General features: G+C 37.4%; 1 protein-coding gene across 1 annotated transcript in view; it reads left to right on the forward strand.

The window, feature by feature from the left end:
* Nucleotides 1–6,051, forward strand: part of LOC134395376 (teneurin-2-like) — a 186,440-nt gene extending 180,389 nt beyond the window's left edge. The window contains exons 3-4 of the mRNA XM_063121539.1: nucleotides 4,758–5,033; nucleotides 5,963–6,051. Coding sequence (XP_062977609.1) covers nucleotides 4,758–5,033; nucleotides 5,963–6,051 — 365 coding nt within the window. The remainder of the gene's footprint in view (nucleotides 1–4,757; nucleotides 5,034–5,962) is intronic.
* Nucleotides 6,052–11,933: the final 5,882 nt, after the last annotated feature.

The raw sequence follows: 11,933 nt of genomic DNA on the forward strand, positions 1-11,933 counted from the left end.
GCCAGCTCACACAATCGAAAGCCTTAAAAATATCCAATGCCAAAATTCCCGCTTTAATCTTAGACTTTTTTATCACCTGTATCACATTTAAAACTCTTCCCACTAAATTGTGCATTTGTCTACCTGCTACAAATCCACATTGGTCTTCCCCTATATATTCAGCTATAAATTTATTTAACCGTTTTGCTAAAATAGTTGAAAATTTTTTAGCATCTTGATTTATTAATGAAATAGGTCTATATGAGTCAGGGACAGTCAGGTTTGTATCTGGTTTTGGAATTAAAATTATCAATGAATGTTCCCATGATTCTGGTGTCCTCTCGCCTTCCAATATGGCATTGTACAACTTCAATAATTTCAGTACTAAAAACGTTTTAAAAACTTTATAATATTCCGGTCCTAAACCGTCTACCCCAGGTGATTTACCCACTTTCAAATTCTCAATTACCTCTTTGACTTCTCTTTGAGTTATTACCTTCTCCATTAACTCTTTATGTTCTATTTTTATTCCATTCTTTATGTACTTTTCTGTATAAGCTTCCAACTTCTTTTTTTGGATATCCTTTCCCTTATATAATTCTTGATAAAATTCTTGAAAGATTTTTATTTTACCCTTCATTATATGACAATAATTCCCTTGTTTATCTTTCAATATTCCTATCCCATTCCTAGCTTTTTCCTTTTGTGTGGGTCTGGCTAGCAATCTAGAGTTTTTATTACTATTTTCAAAATACTCCCTTTTCATATAAATTAGATTTTTCTGAACTTGCTCTAAATTTATATTCTCTAATTCTTTTTTCTTTGCTTGTATTTCTATTAATTTTTGTTTATTTTTACACTGCCAATAATCTTTCTCCAAATTCCTAATCTCTACCTCCAACTTTTCCTGCGCTGCAAGCTGTTGCCTCCTTAAATTACACATTTCTCTAATACAAATCCCTCTTGCTACCGCCTTCATGGTATCCCAAACCACTGCCCTTACTGTTCCACCCTTTTCATTAATTTCCCAAGTCTCTGACAGTTCCCTCTGCATTTTTTCTACCACTTTATTATACTTCAATATTTTTGTATTCATTTTCCACCTATACGCTTCTTTATAGTTCTTCCTAACTGTAAACTCTAAACTTAGCAATGCGTGATCTGTTACCTTTATTACCCCCGTTTCCATTTTACAATTTAGTTGCAAACTCTTTTGAAACAAATATATAATCTATCCCAGAGTGAGCTCTTTAACTTTTGCCGGTATTGTTTTATAGGGTGCTGATTGCCATAAGCTTTTCCATTCACCTTCAGTGAAACTGATGTTCAGATCATGTTCCCAAATCATTCTTAACCCTCCCTTATCTGGGAATTGACAATCTGTTTCCCAAACATTTTAAACTTCTATACATTCTGAAATCCCAAACACACTGGCAGCAATCCCTTTGACAGTTGAAATGCACAGAATTCTTGCAGAAATAAATGTTTATTTATTTATTTGGTAGAAATAAACAAATGGTACACACACCATTTGTATGTAGACCATCTTTAACTAGGGTGTGATTCCCAACACTTGCATTAGAAGAGCATTTGGGATTCTTCCGTTAAACAAGCCAGCTTGGAAAGGAGTCAGGAGGGGAAGAAACTGATACATCTGGGAGCTTATGTTTGTCCTCTACCGCTTTGCAGCTTCCCTGGCTAGCATAGCAATATTGGTGACTACAACACAAAACCTCCAATGTTTGTAGGTTATCATTCAGTTCTGCCTACTGCAGGATTCTCTTCCTTATTGGCACCTTGTGTTTCCCCATTCCAGGTGTTTTGTCTTAGAACTCCCTGGCAGGAATCTATTGACTGGTTTTGGAAAGCTATTTATTTCTCAGCCTCAATGTTCCTCTGTTTTGAAATGAGACTTAATAAAGATTTATTTATTTATTTATTTATTTATTTATTTATTACATTTTTATACCGCCCAATAGACGAAGCTCTCTGGGCCAAGGATGACCAAGTTAAGGTCACACACAGAATTCCATGATGTGTGGATTAATTGGCTATTTTTCAAAAATGCTTATGTCTCATTCTCGGTGCTTTCATGCTGTAAAATAGAATAAATATCTTCTAAATGGTACCTTTTGGTTAAAAAAAATGTATGCATTAGTTCTGTCACCTCTGCCAGATTGCACAAGGGCTGTGATTGCTGGAGCCTCACAACTGACTTCCACCTCTTCCATGGGGCTATGTTCAAGGATCCAGGGGAAATTAAGTCAGCAACCAATTTAATTCCTGTTATGAATCTTAAGAATGGAAAATAACATTATAATACATTTTGAATTAAACCTGGGTTTTAATTCTCACAGAACATTTTAAAATGACTTTGCCCAGACCAAAATGGTAACAACTGTACTTTTATATGATTTATGGATTTGATGCCAAGACTACACCCAATATGAATCTCCACTTGTTCAAAAGAATGTACCCTTGCTCGCCCCAACAAGCCCCCAAATTTGCTCTGAAAGGTCCTCCAGCTTTCCAGAGCAGATCTGAGGAGTGCATGATTGCGGGGGGGGGGGGGTGCTTGCTTACCTGAGAGTAAATCCCAGAAAATACACTAGGACACAGTTCTGAACAAACATGTATGTGATGCTCTGCAGATTTCTTAGGGAACAATCCTATGTCCCTGTCAGCATCTGGGTGGACATAGGATTGTTTGGTTTCCTATACAGGGCTCCAAGCTTGGAGACAGGAAACTGTGTTCCTTTCCCCATCCCCTTCCCACTGGCACAGAGTGCAGGCTGTCTCTCCACACTTGCAATACAGAGCTCGGAGACGGAGGAAAAGAAGTGTTCCTGGGGTTGGGGAGGAGAGGAGACTGGGGACGTGGCAACACAAGGTAACCCCAGCTGTCTCCAGCCTCCTCCCCCCTTCCCAAAGCCTTGGCTAGATGGTCAAAATTTAGCTCTCTGGCTAAAATGCAGAGCAGGAGGCATGAGGTGCCTCCCGCTCTGCAAAGGATACTCATAAGTCTCAGAATTTGGAGGCTTGCAAGTAGACAGAGTGGATCCCATAGGATTGCACCCTTAGATTCTTTCTTCTTTACATGCATACTTTGCATGAGACATGGAGATAATTAAGATGTATTTAACTTAAAACTTAATAAGTTAAATTCCCTACTATCTGATTTTGGAAAAGCACAGAATGACTTTTTAAATTTCATTTAAATTTTATTTCAGATTTCAAGTGTTAACTTTTAAGCAAACAAAACTAAATATAGCATAGGTCCCCATTTTTTATTTTTTATTTTGGAACAGTGGGCACATTTGTAATTTAGAGAGTGTTGTGGGTGCTCTCATAAAATGGCTTCTGAGGGGCTTGTAATATGGCTGCTGTAGTCAGCTTAGCCAATCATTCATTTTCTGGAAGTCTGAAAGAAAAGCGACTTGTCTAAGTAGCTAAAATACGGTGACCATATGAAAAGAATGAGAGGGCTACTGCATCTTTAACAGTTGTATAGAAAAGGGAATTTCATCAGGTGTCATTTGTATGAATGCAGCACCTGGTGAAATTCTCTCTTCATCACAACAGCGGCTTCTGCAGATACAGGAGTCCTGTCCTCCTTTTCATATGGTCATCCTAGCTAAAAGAAACGTGGCTTGTACAAGAACGTAAGTATAAGGTGGAGTTGAGATCTGAGTTCCAAAAACCAGAGCCACTATTTTGAACCCAAATAAAGATGGAGCTGTTCTGCTGACCTGACTTGTTTTTGGAAACGAGTCTTTCGCTTATTTCCAATTGCTGCAGTATCTATTAGCTTTCTGTTGTCCCTCTATTGCATGGGCAGCACTGGATACTGCCCAAAAGATGAACAATCCAATTTTCATGTGTCATGTGTAAATGAGGGGAAAATACCTAAATACAGAAAAGTCTGAAAACTAACAAATACTGTGAAAAGCTTGACCCTTGTGTCTGATTAGTTTTAAGGTGCAGGTTGAAACAGAAAAGTTTGTTAGAGTCATGTCAAAACAGATCCATGTGTCTGCATTAACAATTCAGTCAATGTCTTTGAATTATACACGGTACAGAACTATATGTACACAAATATAGTGTGTTGAAAAATATAGAAATGTAATAGGGAATCAATATTTTAAGAGAATCCAGTTTCTTACCAAGGTGTGCTTGTTATGCATTCTTCACATTAAATTTGTAAACCAGGTGGAACCTTTGATCTTCAGTACTTGTCACATTTTTACACTATATAACCCGGACCAGATTAACCTCAGGTTAGGTGTCAGTTCTTTTGTTACATATCACTCTTACATGGACAGATATTTGCTTATTTCTAATAATTTCTGTCTATTCACTGTTGATATTAAGGTTGCAGCTGCTAATTTCTTGCAATCAAGGGATGTAATATATGCAGATGCACTTTATCAACTATCATTGGCTGTGTTCTTACATAATTCACTAGAGTCATTTTTAAAAAAAACTCTACAAAAGAGAACAGTGTTGCACATAACCATGAAAGTGACACCAGTTAGGTATCCACCTGCTTTTACGGAGATATTTGTGCAATTCCTAGGAGCCCTTTTTTCATAGATGTTTGCTATAGTGTTCTGTCTGAACAGACTTGCCAGTATCTGCACAACCTAGTTCTAGACATATTATGTTCTGCATGAATGAGAAGGTAAAAAGGTCTGTTACTTTCTTTTCAAATAAATTTTCATTTAAATTCAAAAGCACTCTCAGGTTTTAATTCTCCTTTGTCCTTCCTATTTTCCTAGGAACTAACTTCACCCTTGCTGAACTAGGAATTTGTGAGCCCTCTCCCCACCGAAGTGGCTACTGCTCAGACATAGGAATACTTCATCAAGGCTATTCCCTCAGCACTGGGTCTGATGCTGACTCAGATACAGAGGGAGGAATGTCTCCAGAGCATGCCATACGACTGTGGGGGAGAGGGATTAAATCCAGGCGCAGTTCCGGTCTGTCAAGCCGTGAGAATTCTGCCCTTACCCTGACTGACTCTGACAATGACAATAAATCAGATGAGGAAAACGGTAGGCATATTTCTCCAGTAAATTTCATAATGTACATCTGTAGGTGCATATATGGTATCAAATATTTGCCATGATATAGGGAAAAAAATTGTTTTTCCAAGTTTCCTTGAGAAATAAAAATGCTATCAAAGTAACATAATCTGAATCACAAGTGAGCAATCTGCACATTTCTAGTGGGATGTTGTGGGCAAGGAGGGAGTGATAATGCCATGGGATCTTCATAGAACATACACTGGTAACTGTGGAAAGTTGGTGGACCATTTTCACACACACCCAGTTCCTCCCCTCCACAACTCCAGCTTTTTAAATAGTCAAATTTCTAGCCCTCATGAGATGAATCACCTCCTGATACTAAATGGATAAACTGCAGTTTGATAGCAGCATTGTCTGGTGTTCTCTATTAAGCAGAAAATCAAAATTGAATAATGATAAATGTTTCTTTTAACTTTGCTAGTGTAGTTTTTATGTTGATTTTAATTTGGGAACTGGTTATTTTTTATCTTTTTGCTTTATACAGAGTCAAATTTCGTATCTGGATCAAGGAATGCTATGATCTATTGTTTTTACTAAAAACCAATTTAAAAGCTTATTGAAAAAGACATTTACTTGTTTTTAAAATGTATTGTGCAATATGTTTAATAGATTGAATATACAGAAAATGCCTACAGTCCTGGCCACTGATTTCTCTAGTGTAGTTAATTTTAATAATGCGCTGTTGAAAACTGGATTATAAACACACACCTGTCTTGGGCCACTAGTTGCACATGAGTATCACTGGATTGAAGTCAAATTCTGGTTAAAGTATCATAATTTTTTTAAATAAATAAATAAATATTACGTTATTTAGAAAACTACAAAAGAAGAGGGATAGCCCTCCTTTTTATTTTAAAAAGACATTCAGAAAATAATGGTTTCTTTTCGCTTTTTAGGTGGATTTAAACTATATATAGATGTATTAAATTACAACTCTACAAGCAGAGGTATTAATGTTGGTAAACATCTTGCTTTTCCTCTTTGAAAATTCATGTTTAGTTCAGGAAAATCAATGTGTTTTCACATCACTGATTTTATAAAGTTTGGAGCTATATTATCATACAGATTGACAGGTGCCCCACTGTTTTAGTACCACAGCATGGACACTTACAAAGCTATCATTAATTCCGCATGCTTGGTCCCTGCAATGCTTTCCTACGTAATAAACGCTATGTCCTTCATATCCAAATCAATAGTCTGTTAGGTATGCACCTCTTGAAAAGATTTAATAAGAATCTATAGTTTTAAGGTGTGGGGGGCAATATACTCCCCAATTCAATTTCAGATTTGCAGAACATATAGGTTCTCTTTGTTGTTGCTGCTGCTTGAAAGCAATTGTATGCTCTTGCACCACCTGTCCATATGAACTGCAGTTGTGATGAATAGATTTCATTGAATCTATTTCAAATTCTTGGGGTTGGGGGGTTGATGTCATGGTTCAGCTGCTGTATTAAACACACTTAACAGCTCTAAAAAATAAATAAATCCCTGCTGTTTTGATACTGAATGCTAATCACAGATAATATCATTCTACTTCAAAATAATAAACTGTCAATTTTCTTTTGGTATTAAATCAATTTTGGCACTTTCCTGTACGTTTCCAAGTAGCGTGGTGGATACTTAATTGCAATAAATCATTCTAACATGAATATTTTTAGCACTGGTGTTAGTTCTAATTCACATGCCCAGCTGAGGAGGAATACCTCTTCACTTTTAGTGTAGTTAACATTGAATTCAGTTTTAAAGTAGAACGGTATGAGCTTTGAATTATTCATTTGAAGCATGTGTTTATTAACTAAAGTGTGCTTTGTAATTATCATGCAAAACTCTTTTTATATGTACAGTATATGGAGGCACTGGATGCCAAGTATACAAAGCCACATTAAACTTAGGCATCTTGTAGTATTTATATCAAGAACAAATTCAAATTGTATATATATAATTATGATATATTGCATTTATTTAGTTATTTTAAAGAAGTACACCAATGATAAAACCTGTCATTTAACTGCTACTTCTGTTCCAAAATTATACACATTGTCTTATAATGTTGGTATATATTTAGTGATTTGGAAAGCTGCACCTGTTGAACATTTCTATGTCTACTCAAAAGTAAGCCCTATTGAATTCAATAGGTTGTGCTCCTAGGAAAGTGTATATAGGATTGGAACCTTACTAAGTTATCCCATCTCTATCCATTGCAGCATGGCATTTGCAGACTGCAGCTTATAATTTGAAAGTCTAGGAAGTGATTAGTAAGCTTTACCTGTTGGTTTTCTGTTCAGACATGTACTACACTAGATAGAGTGTTGAATTATGGCTTCTCTGGATGTGTCAGGCAGAAATTCATTATGCATGGATAAAAACTGTTTAAGGAAACTGTATCTGTAAAATTTCTCTCTTGATGCATTACAATAGCGAGCTGAAAGACCAAGGCAAAGTGTATCTTACTATTTAGATGGCAGAAAAATCAGGACTTTGCATATTATGCTCACTGCAAAATTAAGCTCCATGCATTCACGTTTAACTTAGATATATAACTTACAATTCCGTACTTTCTGAAGCAGAAGTGAAACTGTAAATGCATTTAACTCTTCTCTTAAACCAGAATTACTTTATTATAGAATAAAGTTAGAGTTGCAACAAAAGGGAATCGCAAAGACATTTGGGAAGTCCTCTGCATAAAATGTAGAAAGGTAAAATAATTTCAGAAAATTAGCAAAATTTATTAAGGAACAGGGTGTTTAAAACTTGTGACATTAAAACAAATTTTGTAATTTGCTTGTTCAAAGGACAACAAGCCACAGGAATCCATAATGTTCAGATTCAATCCCAGGCAAACATTACAGCCCTGTGAGTTCTGTTCCAGTTTAGTTTATAATCCAAGCCAAATAATTTTTCCATTTCACTCCATGTTTTGCCATTTAATTTCTAGTAGTGACAGGGAGAATGTCAGCTTCGAATGCCAGCTACTACAGTAGCATTTCAAGTGCTAGGCATCATGCTGTAGCAGAGTTCCAGTGGGCACCTCTGAGTGGGGGAGGCCTCCAGTGACTGCTGCTGATGCAACCATTGCCAGCAGGGAAGCTACAAGTGTACGAATCCTCTCAGCAATACTTGTGGGGTTTGGGGCAGGGCAGGGCCAAGTCCAATTCTGAACTGAGCTGAAGAATAGAGAATGGTCAGATCTAATTAAATCAAAAACCAAAAAACACTTTACACCTAACATTAGTTTCACTGATCTCGTGGATTTAAACCTAATTTGGTTATATGTGCCAAATTAGCCCAGGTAAGTGAAAACCAACACTACCTTTGCTTTGATTCAAGGTTGTGATGAGTTTACCAAGTTAACTTTGACCAAAGCCAGTTCAAAATTTGGGAAATTGTGCTATGAACATCTAGGAATGTTATTACAAATTGAAAAGAGGAATTCATAACACTGAGCACCTCTGCTTGATTTACTCATGAGTAGGGCTGGCACCTCAACCAACTACCATTTCTCTGCCACCTTCCCCTGCCCTCTCAGAGAATTCCAAACTCCCTGGAACAGGAGTGGTGATGAAAGCCATGTTGTGGGGCTAACACCTCTTTGGTGAAGGATCACATTCCTGCTGAGGAGGACACAAGGACTGCATGTCACAGCATGCTTGGCAGCAGTGCTAGCTACAAGTCTTAGAGGGTTCTTGGGCAAGATACCCTCAATGTCCCCTTCTTCAGAGAGTCTACATTTTCAGTGCCTCAGTGAGTCTACATTTTCACTACCATCTTCACCAGCTGCTATTGCTCCTAATCCTTTCTCTCATCTTTGCTTCCAGTTGTTTTCTTGGTAGACGGAGAACATCTACTGCTCCTCCTCCCCACCCCTGCAGTTGTCTGGGCCAGAGCAAGAGGCAGTTGAACAAGCAGGTTGCAATGGTGAGGAGGAGGAGGAGGAGGAGCAACTCCAGGAGGTTTTTCTCCAAGGGCACCTTCAGCAGGTGTCCAACTATGCCTACCCTTGATGCTGTCCCTACTTGGCAGGAATACAATTAATTGTGTATATTTACACCAAGGCCATGATTAATATCCCATTGTATCCACTAGCATTTATCCCTTCTCCTCTCCTATGTAAGTATGAGGACCCTTAAGGTTAGGAAGAAGGTGAGGAAGGTGAGTGCTGTGCTTCAGGCTCCCGTTAGTATCTTCTTGCATGCACACACTTGGAGAATCCAGTCCTCTTGGGATGAATAAATTGATGTTCATGCTCCTCTATAGCAGTACAAAGGAGTTTCTCAATGCCTCCCCCAAGAACCTGCAACCCCTGGCATGATTACTTCTGCTCAGATCCCTCACTACTTTGCATATTTGATAGAAAGAAATTTGCTTTTACATGTGCCTTCCTTAGTGTACCATGCTGGCCTTATAAGCTACATTCCTAGGAGTTTTTGGAGTGTATGTCTAGTCTGTATTACCAGTGAAGAATCTTTATTTATTTTCTGATGGAATGTGAAACATATATGGAATTATGATCCAAATATATATTTACCATTATTGTCAAAAATTTGAAGGGAATCAAATCATGTGAAATTAGTGTATATACTGTCTGATCAGTGTAGACATGTTACATTTAGAACAGCAAAATTGATTGTTGCCACATTGCATTCAAAAATTATTGGTCCTTCATAAGGCTATAGTTGTGGTATTTTCTTGTTAGAATTATTCTTCCTCAACTTGTATGTAATAATTATAAAATGTAACAAGCTAATTAGCTTGATTATGTCTATGGTACACTACCTTTCTTCATTTTATATTTTTGATACAGTTTATACACTTTAGTATGTATTTATATATCTTATTTTGAATTAAGGTGTAGCATAGAATGTATATTGAAAGGGCATGATGTCTGACTGCCAGAAATACAATAAAATGATATGGCCCCTATACCTCTAACTCCCTTGTCAAGTAGGAATCATGGTCACCCTGACTATGAGGTACCCAGATCTCTCCTTCCCAATAAATGGTAAATTCTCCCAAGGGAGAGATGTAAACAGTGGGATCCCACAGGGATCTGTATTGGGACCAATGCTTTTCAGCTTGTTCATAAATGATCAGGAATAATGACTAAGCAATTAGGTGGCCAAATAATTTGCTGATGACACCAAATTATTTAGGGTGGTTAAAAGAAAAAGCACTCCAAAAATATCTCTGCAAATTGGGGGATGGGACTTAACTCCCAGTTTCCCTGCTTTTTGGTGCTTGGTTGAAAGTTGTAGAGCCTTAACGTTGTTTTGTAAACCTTAGATTTTTGTATTTTAAAATGGAAAACTCAATCACAATTTGGAGAACTGCAAAATTTGAAGAATAACTGAGGCCTTATCTACACCCAAGGTTTATCCCGGGATCGTCCTGGGGTCGCCCCTGCCTGTTCATGGGATACCCTGTGTGTCATTTACATGAACAGGGATGACCCCGGGACAATCCCGGGATAAACCTTAGGTCTAGCTAAGGCCTGAGATTCAATTTCCAGAGTGATTTGAAAGTTCGAAACTAGGTAAAGTCACAATGAAATGCAAACCAAATTAATTTCTTCCCTATCACTACTTAGGAGCAGGTACACAGCCAGCTAATCTCTCAGGATCCACTGGCCATCAATTAGCCGGTTCTTCTTCTCTCCCTCTATGTCTCACTCAGTAAAGTGTAGCCGAATGGGCTAGGCAACTTTGAGAGCAGAGTGAAGAAAAATTATCTTGAAGGTGTAAAAAGGAATGCAGTGCAGCCCAGAGGTCCAATTAAGTAAAGTTTGCTAAGGTAAAAGTAAAAACAGGGTTGTGTAGCAAAGCAGTGAGTATGTATAATAAAATTAAAGAAACATAGCTAAAAACAGAATTCTAGTCTACATTCAATCTCTAGTGCCTAATCTATGAAAGCAACTTGACTTACATTAGTCCTTGTAGCAATCAATGAAGCATCTTATACTGGTCACAAACGGGAGATTGACAATTCAAAATGGACATTATGCCGTGTTTAATGCTGCTTGATCAAGATGATCTTGATTGACGCCTGAAATCCCACTGACCAAAGGGCAGGAGGTACTTAAGGAGAAGAACAATCAGCACCAGAGTTTAACTTAGGAAGGGGGAAAGTGGCAAGTATGTGGCTAATCCTGTCTTGTGCCTGGATGCTGGATGGATCATGGCTGGATGGGTTGTACAAAATGCATGCTGCTATTCCTACCACTATATGGACGATTTGTATAGAAAATGTTGGCCTTGTTAGATTCTGGCTTCTTAGTAAGGAATAAAATTAGCATGTAAAAAAAAACACCTCATCTTTTAAAACACTGAACATGCAAAAGAGTTGTGTAACAGTGTTTTCAAAATTATATTCCCCAACTGCGCCAGAATATTGGCAAAATGATGCTTTTTTGAAATGTCAAGTCTGACTAATTTTAAAGACATTTTTAAAATGTTGTGCCATTAGACATAGGGCTATATATGTTGCTACATTGTTTGAAATATTCTTCTGTGATTTTCAGTTAAGCTTTCTTCCACCAGAAATGAAACATCATAATTTCTTAGGGTCACTTGTCTTTCTTTATGCCCTATTCATGTACTCATTTGGGGTTTTTCCCCGCCCTGAACTTCCATCTCAGCCACCATATCTGCATTGTCATATGCACAATATCATATTGGCTGGTGCCTATAAGAGTGCTAGCTTTGGCTGATTACTGTAAAACAGGTAAACATACACTAAAACTCTATTTAAAGCAGTGAAGTATGATTTGGTTTGGTTTTGATATTATGCCATTATCATATTAAAGGAATGCATTTTAAAAAGGTGTATTGTGGACTTTAAGTGTTAAGGTTAAATAAACATGCTGTTTTAAAC

Source organism: Elgaria multicarinata, chromosome 3 (genome assembly GCF_023053635.1).
Source record: "Elgaria multicarinata webbii isolate HBS135686 ecotype San Diego chromosome 3, rElgMul1.1.pri, whole genome shotgun sequence".
NCBI classification, from domain to species: domain Eukaryota; kingdom Metazoa; phylum Chordata; class Lepidosauria; order Squamata; family Anguidae; genus Elgaria; species Elgaria multicarinata.